General features: G+C 41.4%; 1 protein-coding gene across 27 annotated transcripts in view; it reads left to right on the forward strand.

The window, feature by feature from the left end:
- LOC121586406 (transcription factor 7-like 2) overlaps window positions 1–16,890 on the forward strand; it is a 94,905-nt gene that overhangs the window by 33,215 nt on the left and 44,800 nt on the right. For 18 of the 27 annotated variants that reach the window (XM_045225899.1, XM_045225908.1, XM_045225907.1 and 15 more), the window contains exons 4-5: window positions 70–171; window positions 7,595–7,654. In XM_045225899.1, coding sequence (XP_045081834.1) covers window positions 70–171; window positions 7,595–7,654 — 162 coding nt within the window. The remainder of the gene's footprint in view (window positions 1–69; window positions 172–7,594; window positions 7,655–16,890) is intronic. The other 9 variants (XM_045225922.1, XM_045225921.1, XM_045225939.1 and 6 more) reach the window with 1 other exon arrangement.

Consider the following 16,890-nt stretch of genomic DNA (forward strand, 5'->3'; position numbering starts at 1 on the left):
AGAATGTTGATTCCTTTGTTAACATGTGTTTTCTTTCTTTCTTCATTTTGTCTCTTTCTCACCATATAGTACCTACAGATGAAATGGCCCCTGCTAGATGTTAACCACGGAAGTCTTCAAAGTAGACAAGCACTTAAAGATGCCCGGTCCCCGTCACCAGCACACATCGTTGTAAGTAACCCTGCTTTAGTCCTTTACATTTCTCTACCTCTTTTTGCCCCTAAAACAGAAATACAACCCTTCTCCTGTATCCTGTGTTGTATACCCTCTTTTTCCAACACAAAATCTGTTGAATGGATGTCGGTGACTAACTGAAATACCTAGAGAGCAGGGTTGGGCTCAATTCTAATTGAAGGCAGTCAAATCAGGAAGTAAACTAAAATTACAATTCAATAATCGAAAAAATTGCATTTACTTTCAATGACTTCTCAATAAACTGAAAAGTAGAAGCTATTTATTTCAAAAGTTTGAAAATGTCTGGATGTTAAATTCGAATCACTTCCTAAATTGACTGCCTTCAGTTCTAATTGAGCCCAACCCTGCTATAAGCATTATATTGACTGTATTGATTGCGTAAAACCAATTGTAAGGGAAAGCTCACTCTGTGAAAGGGATAAGCTGGCAGCTGTAGTGGAGTTGCCAAAGTGGCAGATGGCCTTTGCTCTTTGGACGGCCACGCCGCTTCCGACGCAGTCTGTGTGGCGACACAAAGCCCAGCCCAAAGCTTACTGTACATTAGAGTTTGCAGCTGGATAATTATATTAACCTAATAGGAAACCTATGGAGATGACCCACAACCTCAGAGCAGGAATGTTTACTCTTCTGACTTTATGAGCACAGTGTAGGAGGAGTTATAGCCACATTGTTAACTAACCCACACTGTTCACTTTCCAAAGAGCATGACCGCCCTGCGCCCGGGCTGGCTACGTGACTGGACAGTGATCGTCTAATAGGGATCATGTCAATATTTAAAACGCTAGAGGTGGTATATAGTGAAGAATATAAAAATGTGTGGAATGAAAGTTGGTGTTAGTAAGGTGACTAAAACTGCCCTGAGCCAGTATTGACATGGTGGGTAGTATTGTTTCTGGAGTTGTAATTAGGATAGTTGAGATAACGCCAACGTTAAAGTTCATACATGGGCTATATGCAATACTATCGGACATACACTTAGTTAAGGCTACACTATAGACCCATTGTGCGTAGTGTTTGATTCATTTAGAGTTAACCACATAGCTGACCCTGTGTTGTCCCATGGAGAGAATATATGTAGTCTACATTTGTTTAGGTCATGAGTTTTACAGAAAGACGTGAATATTTAGTGGCTTAAATGATGTTAAGGCACTGTCTCCACGAGTCACTGTTGGTATTTGATAAGTAGAGCTACTTTTTATGAGCCTCAATAAAAGATACTATCATCAATGGTTTCCAGTTCAACAGTATGAGAAAGTTGTAAACCTCTTGGTCTTTTGCCTATTTTCGCTAAATACAGCTTAAAATAGTCTTTTTTATTTAAAACAGAAACCCTGTCAAAAGTTATGCTTAAGACAAAGAGATGGTGATGACAGCACTCTAACGAACACAACAACCAAACTCAGTAGGACAGGCCCTCCTTTTCCTCAGAGCGACGCCAGTGTTATTTTTATACCGTAAAGTTCAGGATGCCTAACTTGCGTGGTTATTTTAAGAGACACCATTTCCTCTGAAATCATTAAGCTGGTAGGAGGCAGTTAAGCTGCAGGTAAATGCTTCAGGTTTTATTCCTCCATGAGTCATATGGCTTTAAATACTTATCACCTCACGTCTTCCATTGCTCCTTGGTACCGAGGGCTTTAAGAGGAGTTTCGTAAGATGACATCAACATGTCTCCAGCAAACGCGTTTATCTTCATTGTTTATTTGTTTATTTTCATTGATTGGTATGATCTGTGATTTGTTTGATAAAAAACGGGAGTTGGTAAGATCAGAGGTGATCTTAAGCGTACGTGATCAAATTGAATGTGAGATGAAGTTTGTATTGTCTTCTCCCTCCTGCCCTCCTCTCCACTTATCTCCAACTGAGGGGAGTTTTATTAGAAGTTTCCCTGATTTGCATTATACCAACGTTAACAACGTATAGACAGACAGACAGATCAGTTTTGGCGACTCGGGCAAAGTCAGAGATAACAACACTTTGGCCCTTCGTATCTCAATCAAACCCAACCCCCCCCCAACCAACATGGTCTATATCAGTGTTATTCAAAGTCGGGGGACGCAACTCCTAGTGGGGTGACGGGGAAACTGCAGTGTGGTCACCAAAAAATAACATTGGGGGGGAACAAAAAATTAAGAGTAAATATTATTTTATGGGACAATATACAACTTTTTTTGAGAAAGATACATTTGAAAATACAATTTTATTGAGCAAATGTTTTCTTATTATTTGTAGTTTTGGGGGGAACAAATTTTTTTGAATACAGATTATTTCATGGGACAATACACAAATGTTTTTTGAGAAATATACATTTGAAAAATTACATTTTAATGAGTGTTTTCATTACTTTCTTTTAATTTTTATAAGAGATGAAAATGTAATGAATGGAAGGTTATTTGTTGATGTAAAAATATATTTTTTGGTTGTCATTAGATTTGGGTGGGGGTGGGGTGTGGTCGTGAGAAATTCTTGCAAAATAAATTGTGTCCCTAGAAATTCTGGCGGGAAAAAAATGGGGTCCCAGCTGAAAAAATGTGAATGCCACTGGTTTATATATTCCTTTACATCAGCCACCCCCAAGTTACAAAAAAATATATATTATTATTGTTGGACATAAAAGACTGTAAAAACAACAGCAAATCAACTCCAAGTGATTTTTATTGTGGAAATCTGTTCCAAAGTATTCCCACGCGTAATAGAGATACAGGTAACTGATTGAGATCTGTTGACTGAGACTGCCATGGCATATGGTTTACATCGTTTTCATGCTCATCAAACCATTCAGTGACCTCTCGTGCCCTGTGGATGGGGGCATTGTCATCCAATGGGGGCATAGCCATGGTAGCCAAAATAATGGCCAAAATAATAACCTGCCCAGCATTTTTATACATGACCCAAAGCATGATGGGATGATAATTGCTTAATTAACTCAGGAACCACACCTGTGTGGAAGCACCTGCTTTCAATATACAGCACTTTGTAGCCCTCATTTACTCAAGTGTTTCCATTATTTTGGCAGTTACCGTATATGTGATCATTTAAGCAAGGTTTGAAATGATTATGTTTTAGTCAAATATTATATCTGTTTGGGCTTCTTGCGGTCAATTTGCAGTCTACAAATTATTTGTAATTATGTTCCGCCCCCCTGACCATTCTCTCAAGAAAAAATCGACCCGTGGCTGAATCTAGTCGATGATCCCTGCTTTACGTGATCCCCTTATCAAAAAATGTGGCCGTAAACAGTAGTTTATTTTTGCTTTCAAATGGGAAAAAACCTGGGCACCTTGACCGATCTTTGGCTAGAAATGTGCGATCTGCACTGTAGCGATTAAAGCCAGCCGATAGGCACCAGCGATAAGGAGAGAGCGAGCCGAAGTTCAAGTGACCTTCAACAACTTCAGAAAAAGTCAGAGAGAGTGAAATAGTAAATAAGACAAAAATATGAAGTTTGAGACATACATACAAATGCTAAATTGAGCAAAGAGAGATGTAGAAGGACAAAGACTGATGGACAGATGGAGATGGAAAAAGACAAATGGGCAGATACACATAGAATCAAACAAAAACATACTGTCTTGTGTAGAATCTATGGATAGGTCAGTTTCTGGGGTAGAAGTAGGTGGAACTCTTGAGGGTCAGCCATGAAGGGAAAGGAGGAAGTGACCTCACAGGAGCTTGTCGTTACGAGGGCGTGCCCCTCTCCACCACGCCCGCAAAGGGTGCACGCCGGTACCTTTGATGTGTCTGACCGCCCTGCGGGGCAGCCTCCAAACCGCTGCCGCTGAACTTTTAGACCATTGGCTGAAAGTTATTATTTATTTATGTCTATTGATGTGTATTTTTTTCTGAAAGAAACCCAGGGAGAGACATTTTTGTCCTGTGCTTCACATAGTCAACAGTCTGAGAAAATCTTGTATAAAATAGCCCTCAGTTCGTAGAGTCGTGCAGTTCAAGTTCATATGCTACAATATCTTCATGTGACACATTTTCATACACACACAAAGTCAATTCTCAAAACTCAATGAGTTGAGTCATCTATAAAAAACTGAAGGTTATCATTTCTTGTTAAATTATTGGTGCACCATATACAGTAGGCCTACATCAGCTGATGTATTATGTCATTTCCCTAGTTGCTTAGAGGTGCTAGAAATGGGATTTGTTTTGAGCCACGTGACAGATTTTTGATTTGTTACGGGATCTGTTTCGTGTGTGTGTGTGTCCCCACATCACAGCTGCCAACTGCTGCAACTCAAGCAGGACAAAGCTGTGTCCCAGTAGCATAACAGGGTGGTGTTCTGGTCATGCCATGTCTTTACACATTCAAGTTGAGAAAAGTACTTTACATTTCTACTCTGTAAGGCAAGAATTGTGTAAGGGAATATTAGAAAGGGGACGTCACTTGTTGTTGGCTTTAAAATATTGAGTCATCTTCTAACTCAGTCATCTGACAACGTAAATGGCTAAATCCGTTTTTTTGGGGGGCGAGGGTGATTTTTGGGGGGTAAAAAAAAACACTCCAGGCCACTCTTGAAGGTCTAAAACTAGATAGAAAGTCTGTAGAAATTATAATGAACCGATACATTGTCAAATAACTGCCCTTCTTCTGGCCCGCAAATTGCTTTTGACGAACAAATCGGTTCAGAAGAAAAATCTGTGCGGCCCTCCGCTGAATTTTGAAATAAACAATGTGGCCCTTGAGCCAACATTTCTGCCCATCCCTGGGCTAAGTGATGAATAACCTAAATTAGAGGCCACTTTAGAGTTACTATTGTGGTGCAAGTCAAACATTTTTAACAATGTTTCTTAAATTGAAATGCTGGGAACTGGGGCAGAAATATGCATATGTTTGAGAGCGAGAGAGAGTGTGCGCGCGCACACACACAAACGAACACACACATACACACACACACACACACCACCACTCTAGTCCTTTCCTCAGAGTCTGTTCAGGCCGGACAATGTCTCCATTGTTTTCTGGGCTTTCACTGGCAGCAGGGGATGGCTGGAGTGTTAACCATTTTCCAACCAGGCCTCAGTGTAGTGTGTGTGTCCGGGTGTGTGTGTGTGTGTGTGTGTGTGTGTGTGTGTGTGTGTGTGTGTGTGTGTGTGTGTGTGTGTGTGTGTGTGTGTGTGTCAGGAGCAGTGAAGCATGGAACTTGAGGGAGTAAGGGTGAGGTATAGTGTCCTGTTGTGTGCATACTCCAAGTGTATGCTAATGAGCGTTGAGTAAGTGATGGAATCTGACCATTACATCGATGTGTGGCAAGACCTCCCACCTGAACCAATGAACACTTGGCTTTCACGTTTTAGGCCAATTTGTCTCTCCATAGAAAGTGCAATGGAACAAGAGCTACAGAAAAGAGTTGGCTTGAAAAGAAGTCTCCTTCCCAAATTTTTGAAATCGAATAGATTTGTTCAGGAAATGCCCACAATGACTTCTCAGTCCCCCACTGTGGCTAAACAGCTTAGCCGGTCATCCTTAGAAAATACATGGCCAGTGGTCTCTTGTCCACTCCATGTCCATCTTTGTACGTTGAGAAACGTTAAATAAAGACAAGTCTCCTCCCTATGAATTGCAGTGCACCTGGGCTGTACAGACAATAGCTCTGGGGGTTGGAAGCCCTGGTGTGAGAGCCTGGCCTCCTTCACTGGAGACACACTGCCCTCACTGTTTACGAGGGGATACCTCTCTCTCTCCCTCTGTCTTTCTCGATCTCTCTCTCTCTCTCTCTCTCTCTCTCTCTCTCTCTCTCTCTCTCTCTCTCTCTCTCTCTCTCTCTCTCTCTCGCTCTCTCTCTATTCCTCTACCTTGCTCAGATACTCATCCTTTCTTCAGTCTGCAAGCTCTAGGTAGTCTGAGCAAAGTCTGTGGTAGCATTATCACAGATGAATGTAATGCTGTCTGTTGTTATGGCAGTAGTGCTCTAAACCAGAGCCCCTTAGGCTCTTCTGTTGATAGGAGACATGGCCTCACCCTTAGACAGGGGGCTTTGTGCCTCTTCTGGCCACCCAACAGGCCTTAGCCCTGTCCATTGGCTCAAACCAGACGTTGCACTGTCATGCTGACATCACAACCAACTTGGTGGCCAAATGTGAGACCAGCCGAGACGTGTGTCAATCATGGGAACTGTGACAAGAGAGGGTAATAGGGGTTTGCTGTTTCACTCAGTGAAACCCAATCTAGACAAAGTCATTGTTTCTCTACAGCACTGAATGTCCAGTTGTTTACAGACTTCCCAATGACAGTCAGTGTCTGCTGAGCAGCCAACAAAGGAATGACTGAGCAAACAACAGTGGAATTTATAGGGATTTATAGAGGAGAAATACCATCCAGATTCTGACCTGTAATAGTGGGTAGCCTATTTTGTTGTACCTTTTCCTTTATTGCTGACATTTTTTTCCTCAGGAATGCACTCTAGGCCTAGCGCACACCACCATTAGTTGTCATCTGATTGCAGGAAGAAATGTGAATAGCGGCTTTTATAAGCACATGAATAGTTGGGAGTTCATTGTCCTTTTTACCTCTGAGTGGTATTTAGACGTTATGTAGGCTAACCCCTGTAAACTTAGGCCACCCTGCGTAATGGGCAGATCTAGACTGTGTTTGTGTGTTTACAAGCAGTCACACCGATAACCATTGTACATACTGTAAGCCTGTTGAGAAAAATCTGTCTCCCACAGGATCAAGCAGTCATAGGGTCAAAAGCACAAGACTAATTGACCTTTGTGCAGAGTAGGCTAACCTGTACAGTACAGTAACGTTGTGTGAGGTTTCAGGACTGTATATGGTGAAAACACTTTGTCAGAACTAACCTAGGTGGTTCAGTAGTTTTTTGGGGTCTGTGTGTGTGTGTCTGAATGACTGTGCACCTGTTTCTTTTTCCCTTTTCCTCTTTTTTCCCTCCCTCTTTCTTTCCATGCCCTTCATATCCTGATTTTAGAGTGATGTAAAACATTATTTGGCTGTTAGCTGCACACCTACCTAATGCACAGGAATACATCTCCCCATGTTCACCCTAGTACAAGCTGCATTTAGTTAAGAGCCAAAGAAGTCAATGTCTTTGAACCAGCAGCGAGAACAGCTGAGAAACTCCAGTGTATAACAGTATAACAGCCACGTAACCAACCCAAAGCCAACCCATGTTCTCATATTCTCTGTGTAATGTGTGTTTATACGGATAGGCATGGCACCCTGGAGAAAGCTGAGGTAGCCATAAGGAAAGGAAATAGAAGGTTACATAAATGAATAGTCTAGCTAGTGAAAAAAGCATTAGGCCTATATATTGTGAGAAGTGAGAAAACATTGCTTTACATTCATGTTCCTGGTAGGCTAGGATGATGTGTGTGTGTGTGTGAGCTGATATAATTGTGTGACTCGGGAACGTCCGTCTTTGCCTTTCAGGGGCCCTTCTGCTTGGAATTCCCCGGACAGTCAGATCTGAGCCTTCACCAATTTCAGTTGGTGAGAACTTTGAATTCCAAGTATCTTGTTAGCTGGTTGATGATGCCAAAATAACAACTGACAAATTATGATGATGTTGATTTAAAAAAATAAAAAATAATAATAACAACCATAATCCTAATGATAGCCTAATCATGCTATGTTGTTGTGTTTGCTGCTGATTGAGTGCTGCTACTGCTGTGTTGTTGACTTGCTTTGTTGCTCTAAAATGGCAACTGGTGCAGATATGTTGGGGGATACTTTTGACAGCCTAAACCTACTGACCTTTTAACCATGGTTTTCACACTAAATATGTACTCATGTCTTGTGCAACACGTACATTCCTAGTTCTCTGACAACCCTGATTTCCCGAGATTTTTTTAAAAAGACTGTGAACTGTGTTTTGTAAGTAATTGGCTTGTAACGCACTAGTGTTGTGATACTCGGTGTAGCCCAGCTCAGTTTGCTGACTGTGCTTTGTCTCTGGTGTAGCTAACATCAGATGGTTTAGAATGTTGATTCTCAAGGTAGCATTACGGTCTCTATCGATAGGGATTGTACCCTTTGGCTTTACAACAGTGCCAAAGTGTCTATTGATTTAAGTCTCTGCTGTTTGAACATGGTATATAATGATGCTTTCAGATCCATAAAGTTTTCTGTCAAACAGTATAGGGTAAATCCATTTGAATTCAATCACTTCTGACAGCATCCCTTTTGATTTAAACAAAACTTTGCATACCTGTTTGCCCATGGAAGAAGTGGTCAGAAAGTGACTTTTTGGACCTGAATGCCAAAACATTCAGGAGATAAATGTGCTCAAAGTTGACCCATTTTGCATACCCCAACTCAACCGTGATGTCTTCATCACTGGAAAAGATAAACGGTTGAGTTTTATATGATTTAAAAGCCTACAAACAGGGTTATCAAACTATGTAATATTTCTTGAAAAAATACTTTTTTTTATTACAAATTAATACTTTTTTAACCTTTTAAAGTAGATTATCTAAAAGCGCTTAAATTCAACAACAACAAAAATATCACGTCAGGGGTCGGCAACAGGCGCCAAAACCGGCCCGCAAGTGATTTTTTTTTGCCACCCCAAAGTGTCTAGAAAAAATCACCAGGATTTCAGCTAAAAATGAATTTCATTTAGAAAATCTGTTCACCAAGTATTCCCACAAACAAAAAAAGAGACGTGATCGTGTATCAAAGTAATCAAGGTATGAAATGATTGTTATTTTTATATATAATTTCTTTTTGGCCTTAGTTGTGGTCAATTTGCAGTGTACAAAAAATCGACCTGCGGCTGAATCTAGTTGCCTACCCCTGGCATATGTTGTAGCTTAGACCCTACTTTACATAATTGGCTGAGACAAAATGCTCTCGAGGACAGGGTGGGTGTCATTTCAATCACAGAAATAGAATTCATAGAATGGACTTATTTATTTTTTATATTTTTATGCCATTTAGCAGATGCTTTTATCCAAAGCGACTTACAGTCATGCGTGCATACATATTTGTGTATGGGTGGTCCCGGGGATCGAACCCACTACCTTGGTGTTACAAGCGCCGTGCTCTACCAGCTGAGCTACAGAGGACCACATCCCTTCAGACCACTGCAATTTAGCTGGTACACCATTTACATTTAAATTGAATTGACAATTTAGCTTCTAATTACTATCACAAAGATGGCCGCCGGTCCACCCACCATCAAATGCCAACTTAAATGGTAATGTCTATTCTATTATCTATTTTTCTATGATTTCAGTAGGTTTCCTATGGAGGATATAATTTCAAACAACAGATATTCCCATTTAAGTCAACATTCTCTGATGTGTGGACCTCCAACCATCTTTGTGCTACCATTTGAAAGTTGACATTTAAATTGTATTCCCATTTTAGTACATTTATCAGCCAAAACATGACACCTACCCTGCATCCAAGAGCATGTTGTGTCTCAACCGATGGCGGACACATCACAAAAACCTCAGATAATGTAAAATAGGGTCTAAACTACAACATATGCGAATACGCGTTTTTAGATAATTGACGGGAAAAAAAAGAAAAATCCATAATTGAAGAAAAAAAAAGAAGAGAAAAAATGGTTTAACAACCCTGTTTGTAAGCTTTTAAATTATATCAATCTCAAAAGTTTATCTTTTCCAATGTTTTGGCATTCAAGTTCAAAACATCACTTTCTGAGCACTTCTACAATGGGCAAACATGTATGGAAGGTTCCGTTCAAATCAAAAGAGTGCTGTCAAAAAGTGATTGAGTTCAAATGGATTTACCCTATAATGTATTTATTGATCTGAATCTCCATCGGTTCTGAGGTTCTTGGTAAAAATGTGTCATATATTATGTAAATAGTTTTTTTTTTAGTCTTCTGCTGGAGGACTGTACTCTGTATTTGTTTTTGTGTTTGAATTACCATCCTGGAGAGAATTTTTCTGTTCTCTTTTAATCTACTTCTCTTAGCAGCTGTCTTGAAGAGGATTCTCTATATTATCGGCATCTGTGGTTGAATTTGAGCCAGCAAGAAGTTAACTAGGGAGTGCAGTGTGTGTGTGTGTGTGTGTGTGTAGTCTAAGTGAGTGACTGTGTGTGCCTGCCTATGTATTTATGTTGGTGGGTGTGAGGTCAATGTTGAAGACGAGAGACTCGGACGAGACAAGGCTGTCTAGCTTTTCTTAATTGTTCTCCTGTTGTCAGAAGGTGCTTAGAGCCATCCAAGGTCCATGAATGCTTTGTTTCGCATTTTTATATTACTACCCAGTGTCTCATTTAACTATGGTGCCCTCCTTGACGGACCCAAACAGTCAGGGTTTGAATGGATGGGGACATAATGGTTAGCCTTGGTCTGCAGAGCTGACTGCTGCCTGCTGCCAGATCAGTGGGTGTTAGGCTAGATTATAGCTCATGGTTGCACGGTTAGCCTGATGAAGGGAGTGACAGGAACGGCAGGACATGGGTTGTCACTGAGGAGAAAACACATTTCTGTCTCCTTTATATGGACCCCCGGACTCTTGAGTTGCCTGCTTGAATTGCTCCGGCTGATCAATTGCTTGTTGATTTTCCATGCTACATCGGGACCGTGTTGGTAATAAAGTTGTTGCACTTGGAAAAAACACTTTCGGAAACAACAACCTTAAATGTAAAGTGGAGAGAGATATTCCTCCTTCTAGTTTTCCTTCCTTCCCTCCCTCCCTCCCTCCCTCCCCCTCTTCTGTTAAAAGTGTCTGCCAGAACATGTTTGACTAGGTAGGGCAGGAGCTCAGTTGGGTGTGTCTGTGTTTCTGTGTGAGTGCGTCTTAAATATGTGTTTATCTGCACAAGTGCGTCTGCATGTTGTCCGTGTCTCTCTGTCTAATGTGTAGATGTATGTATGCCCAGTCCAATGTAGGTGTATGTTTGTGTGCTAGATAAGCAGTCTCAGTCAGGTCAAGTAAGGTTGTCAAGCACAGTTGTGTGTGTGTGTGTGTGTGTGTGTGTGTGTGTGTTTGGTTTTGTGGGGACCAGCAGTCCTCACAAGGATAGTAAAACAAGGTACATTTAAGGGGAAATTTCACCGGTCCCCACAAGGAAAAAGGCTATTTTAGGCTTAGGGGTTAGGTTTAGGGTTAGGGTTACAATTAGGGTTAAGGTTACGGTTAGATTAAGGGTTAGGGTTAATGTTAGGGTTAAAGTTAGGGTTAGATTAAGGGTTAAGGTTAGGGTTAAGGTTAGGGTTAGATTAAGGGTTAGGGTTAAGGTTAGGGTTAAAGTTAGGGTTAGATTAAGGGTTAAGGTTAGGGTTAAGTTTAGGGTTAGATTAAGGGTTAGGGTTAAGGTTAGGGTTAGATTAAGGGTTAAGGTTAGGGTTAAGGTTAGGGTTAAGGTTAGGGTTAGATTAAGGGTTAGGGTTAGGGTTAAGGTTAAGGTTAGGGTTAGGGTTAAGGTTAGGGTTAGGTTTAGGGTTAGGTTAGGGTTAGATTTAGGGTTAGGGTTAGGTTTAGGGTTAGGTTAGGGTTAGATTAAGGGTTAAGGTTAGGGTTAGATTAAGGGTTAGGGTTAAGGTTGGGGTTAGATTAAGGGTTAGGGTTAAGGTTAGGGTTAAGGTTAGGGTTAGGGTTAAGGTTAGGGTTAGATTAAGGGTTAGGGTTAAGGTTGGGGTTAGATTAAGGGTTAGGGTTTAGGTTAGGGTTAAGGTTAGGGTTAGGGTTAGGTTTAGGGTTAAGGTTAGGGTTAGATTTAGGGTTAGGGTTAGGGTTAGATTAAGGGTTAGGGTTAAGGTTGGGGTTAGATTAAGGGTTAGGGTTAAGGTTAGGGTTAAGGTTAGGGTTAAGGTTAGGGTTAGGGTTAGGGTTAGATTAAGGGTTAGGGTTAAAGTTAGGGTTAGATTAAGGGTTAGGGTTTAGGTTAGGGTTAAGGTTAGGGTTAGGGTTAGGTTTAGGGTTAAGGTTAGGGTTAGATTTAGGGTTAGGGTTAGATTAAGGGTTAGGGTTAGGGTTAAGGTTAGGGTTAGATTAAGGGTTAGGGTTAAGGTTAGGGTTAGATTAAAGGTTAGGGTTAAGTTTAGGGTTAGGTTTAGGGTTAGGTTAGGATTAGATTTAGGGTTAGGGTTAGGTTTAGGGTTAGGTTAGGGTTAGGGTTAGATTTAGGGTTAGGTTAGGTTTAGATTAAGGGTTAAGGTTAGGGTTAGATTAAGGGTTAGGGTTAAGGTTAGGGTTAGGGTTAAGGTTAGGGTTAGATTAAGGGTTAGGGTTAAAGTTAGGGTTAGATTAAGGGTTAAGGTTAGGGTTAAGGTTAGGGTTAGGTTTAGGGTTAAGGTTAGGGTTAGGGTTACATTAAGGGTTAGGGCTCAGATACACCACTAGTGGTTGCTGGCCAAGAGTACTTAGCACCTCTGAATGTAATTTGCGAACCGAGTGCACACTGATTTTACATGTAGAATCGAGTAAAACATTTAGTCAGTCAGATGTCTACAGCGAGGTGGTCCTTAAAAGCAGACGAACGCTAGATCCACATTCAGTGCGATGTGTGTGAGCCTTTAGGGTGAAGGTTAGGGAAAATATGATTTTGAATGGGAATCAATTGTTTGGTCGCCATAAGGATAATAAAACAAATGTGTGTGTGTGTGTGTTCTTGAGAGCAACATAGAAAAGGAAAGAGAGTGATGGTGGCACTGATTTTTTTTAAATAGCAGCTTAGTTTTGCAGTTGGATGCAAAATTGTCTAATCAAAATGTGACCCTAAATCATGGTACAATGTGCAGACAGATACGTTTATTTGTCATATTGGTCTTTAGGAAACTTCAATCAAAATTTAAAGTGAAATATCCCACTACTTATTTTCCAAATAATGATCATTTACTTGTTCTATTTCCCCCTGCTTGACCAATCCTACCTCCTTCCTCCTCTTCCCAAGTCTCACATCTGATTCTGGGGCTGGGCTGTGAGCGTGTACTGTATTAGTACTTGAGGCCGTTTCACAGGGAAACTTGTTTTGACAGATCTCCAGGTGTCTCATTATTGGAACTGCTATGGTTCAACAGATTTACCAATTAGTATTGGGCTGAGGGTATGGTTGGGTGGGAAGGGGGGACCGGGGGCAGAGGGAAGGGTAAGTATGGAAGAATTGAAATGGGGAGGTGGGATGGGATGTTCTGGGTTGGGTAGAGTGATGGAATGAGATGGGGAGAGGAGGAAGAAGAAAGGGGGGTCTTTTGGAGGGTCTTGTGGCTAGAGAGAGAGAGAGGGACGCTGAGCAAGTCGATACGTGACCTCCTTTTCCTAGCGGAGGAATAGAATGACTGATTTCAGCTGAGTGACAAAGAGGAGAAGAAATAGGAGGGCTGGTGTGAAGGAGGCAAATGCAGAGGAGGAGGAAAAGGAGGCTTAGGCTTGAACTTTACAAGTGGCCTATAGTCCAGCCTGATGCCTCCAACAAAGCATGTCATTTATTCTTCTCTTGCTCTGGCAGTTAGGGATTGCTAATGTTACTGCAAAATTGAGACGATTGGATTTACACTAACACAAGTGGGCGTCAGTACACAATGTGTTGACTCAGCAGATAAAATCCCAATCTTTGGAGGGGAGTTTTTACACACATCCGTTCGCCGAACCAATTATTTGTTTTTATTGAAATCCTTGCTTCCTCCTCTGTTCTCACTTTCTTACTAGGCTGAATTGTGTGGGATTATAGACAGTGGTGTAACTTTCTGAAACTCTTTGTTTTTCCTTCAGAACAGCCTGCCTCTTTTCCAGGAAGTTTTTACATGAACTTTGGAAAGTAGGGTGAAGTGATTTAGAGAATATCCCTAGGGTCGCCTGTAGAATTTAGAGCACTGTTTGGCTCCAGAGTACAGTATGTGTTTGTGTGTGCGTCATGACTCTCGTGTTAGCGCTCTATGAAATCACTGCAAGTGCTTACTTGGTCAGAAAGTGAAAGGAAATGCCGTAAATAAAGACAAAAGTGATGATCCCTCTAGAAATAAGGTCGTAAAGATTTCTCATTGAGTACGTTTACATGCACGCTAATAATTAGATATTAAACTGATTATGGCAGTGGGCAGATTATGCAATAGTCATGTTAACACCTTACTCTGTTTATCTTAATTGGCGTAAGGTCAAAATCTAAGTATGGAAACAGTGCCAGGGAAACTAAACCAAAGCATGGATTGCTGTCATACCTTGTCCATAGACTGCTTACAGGGTAAGGAAACCAATACGTCATTTTGTAATTTGGGTGAACTATCCCTTTAAGGACTATTTATCTCTGTATCTGGCTGAAAGATATCCGTAGGTTTGGGTCAAATAGCAGTGGACCCCCTGGCTGTACAACTCTAACGTTCTACTGCAAAAGCCCATCACATAGGCCTACGTATATAGTGCTACAGTCTGCTGTCCTCTTGAATCCCTGTCAGACCCTCAGCACGCTCTCGCCTGCTAATCCACTGTTTGGACTAGCACAGCGCCCCTTGTGTTGGAGCACCCATCCCCTGGCTGGTTGTTTGCCTGACTGCAGTGGCCACACTTTGGGGTGAGAGATTTTTTAGGGTGGATTTTGGAGAGGGGTAGGGCGCACTGGGGGTGCACGGAGAGGCGATGAACCCCACATCCCCAAAGAGCAATTTATTGCTACAGTTGAATGCACAGTGTGGATGTGTGGCAGTTAAAGTTTAACACCTCTTTCTCTGTGTCTGTGTGTGTGTTGGCCGGTGGAATGCTGACTGTTTCCAGGGAGCACTTAAGCTGCCCTGAATTAGGTTTAGTTTCCCTGCTCGTACGGCAGGAGAGCGGGTCAGGGGGATTAGTTAAGAACACTCGGTATCTAATTCCTGAATAGTTTTGCATTGTCCTCTTTCTCATTCCTCAAACCTCTTTTATATTGTTTTCACATGTGTGTCGGCTCAACCTGAGCGAGACTAACCCCCAATTTATTTTATTTTGTTCTTCTCAGCAGTTTCAGTGAAGACATCCCTGAACTTTCTTTATTTGTTTGGCTGTGTTTTTATGTTTTCTTCCACAGTTAGTGTAGACAATGATGCCTGAGAGCCGGGCTCCTCTGAATCCTCAAAAAAAGCTACTAAATTTGACGTGAGACTATTTTTCTTCCAAGTCAGTTTCTCTCTGAGGTGTTTTTTGAATAGTTGTGGAAATTTGGAACAGCTCACACAGAGGCAGGTGATTATATTTGCATGCACTTGCATACCTCTGCAGGTGTGCACATGCTTTTTATTTATTTATTGGTTTTTCCAGCCCTCTAAGAATAATCTCTGATTAAATGGCTTATTAACATACCATTTAAATCATCCAGGGTGAAGGAGAAACATCTTACGTAATAATTGCCATACATGTCAGGGAAACATTGCCCAATTTCATTGAAATATGGGCGTGTTGTTCTGAAAAATCTGTTACATAATATAGTTAGTGGATACAATATTATGTCAGGCAACGTTTCACACAGGTGATGGGCAAACAGATCTGCCATGTGCACCAGGTAATGGTCATACTGTCAATAAAAGCACAAGAGCACAAGAGTTGCTACTTGGAAAATAGAAAAAAATTATGAACCAAGTCTGCAAAGTCCTCAGCATTGGGATAGCTGTCAAAAAGCAAAAAAGCAGCTTACTTTTCATACATTATTAACATTATCTAAACGCATTATTTGTGCATTTATTCATTCATTTGTCTTGTTAACATGCTTTCTGAGTAAAATAAACAGCACGGTGACAGTTGTGTGTGAGATTTGAATAAAAACCTGTGAGGCGTTGTGATTGGAGTAAGACAGGCGTGGTTTTTCGGCCACACGACAGGCTCTTCTTTACAGGCTCATTAAGGGACAGTGAGGCGATGATGTCGAATCTGCGCAAGTTTTACGGGCCTGCCTTCTTCTTTGAACACTGTCACGCTGTTATCTGCTACATGCTCTGTTCCTCCGTAACAAGACGTCGTCCCCCCTCTTCCCCCTCCTCTTCATGCTTATTTATTTTGTGCTCAGCAGAAACCGAGAAGATGCGGCTTGTCCGTAGCATTCGGCAGCTTTTGTTGTGTTTTCCTCGACTTTGTTGGAAAGCCCAGTGTTTGGGCTTCTTCCCTCACACGTCATGGTGAACGGAGATTTTAATTGGAACTTTTGGCACTGTCTCCATCTTGTGTTGAAATGGCAGACAAGTGACTGGCTGGTGGTGTGGCCGGCGGGCGAGCAGATTGGTGTGTAGCGAGGCATGGATAAATCAACTGGCAGCCTGAATGGCTCAGTTGATTCTCACTGGCATTCATTGAGACCATAGCCGTTGTGTAAAAAAAAAAAAAGAAGGGATTCTGTCTTTAGAGAAGAGTCTAAAATAACAGACAAAAGAAAGAACGCTTCTTCTTCTGCAGTGCAATGTACTCAGAACTGATATCCAATTTATGTTTACGCATGCATTAGCTATTTCTGGCTCTATAACTATGATGCAGGTTGTTGATAAGCTGCTAAAAGGGCAGACTCAGAATAAATAATAAGAGACCATTTTGACATGTTAGACTAGACTGCTGCTAAAACGCTGGTTTAGCTCTTTTTGGCTATTTCTCCTTGCTGTAGCTAATGCAGACCACATGCTCCATTGCATCTGCATAAGCACACCTGTTTGAACTACAGATGACCTGCACCGGACAGGAGAGTCAGTCCTGGTAGACATAGAGTACAATACGCTAAAGGCAAAGGAGTTGACAGGGGAGTATCGCAGTATGTAGGGGGCCTGGAGAACAGGATCAGATTGAAGTCATTGTAAT

Source organism: Coregonus clupeaformis, chromosome 2 (assembly GCF_020615455.1).
Source record: "Coregonus clupeaformis isolate EN_2021a chromosome 2, ASM2061545v1, whole genome shotgun sequence".
NCBI lineage: Eukaryota > Metazoa > Chordata > Actinopteri > Salmoniformes > Salmonidae > Coregonus > Coregonus clupeaformis.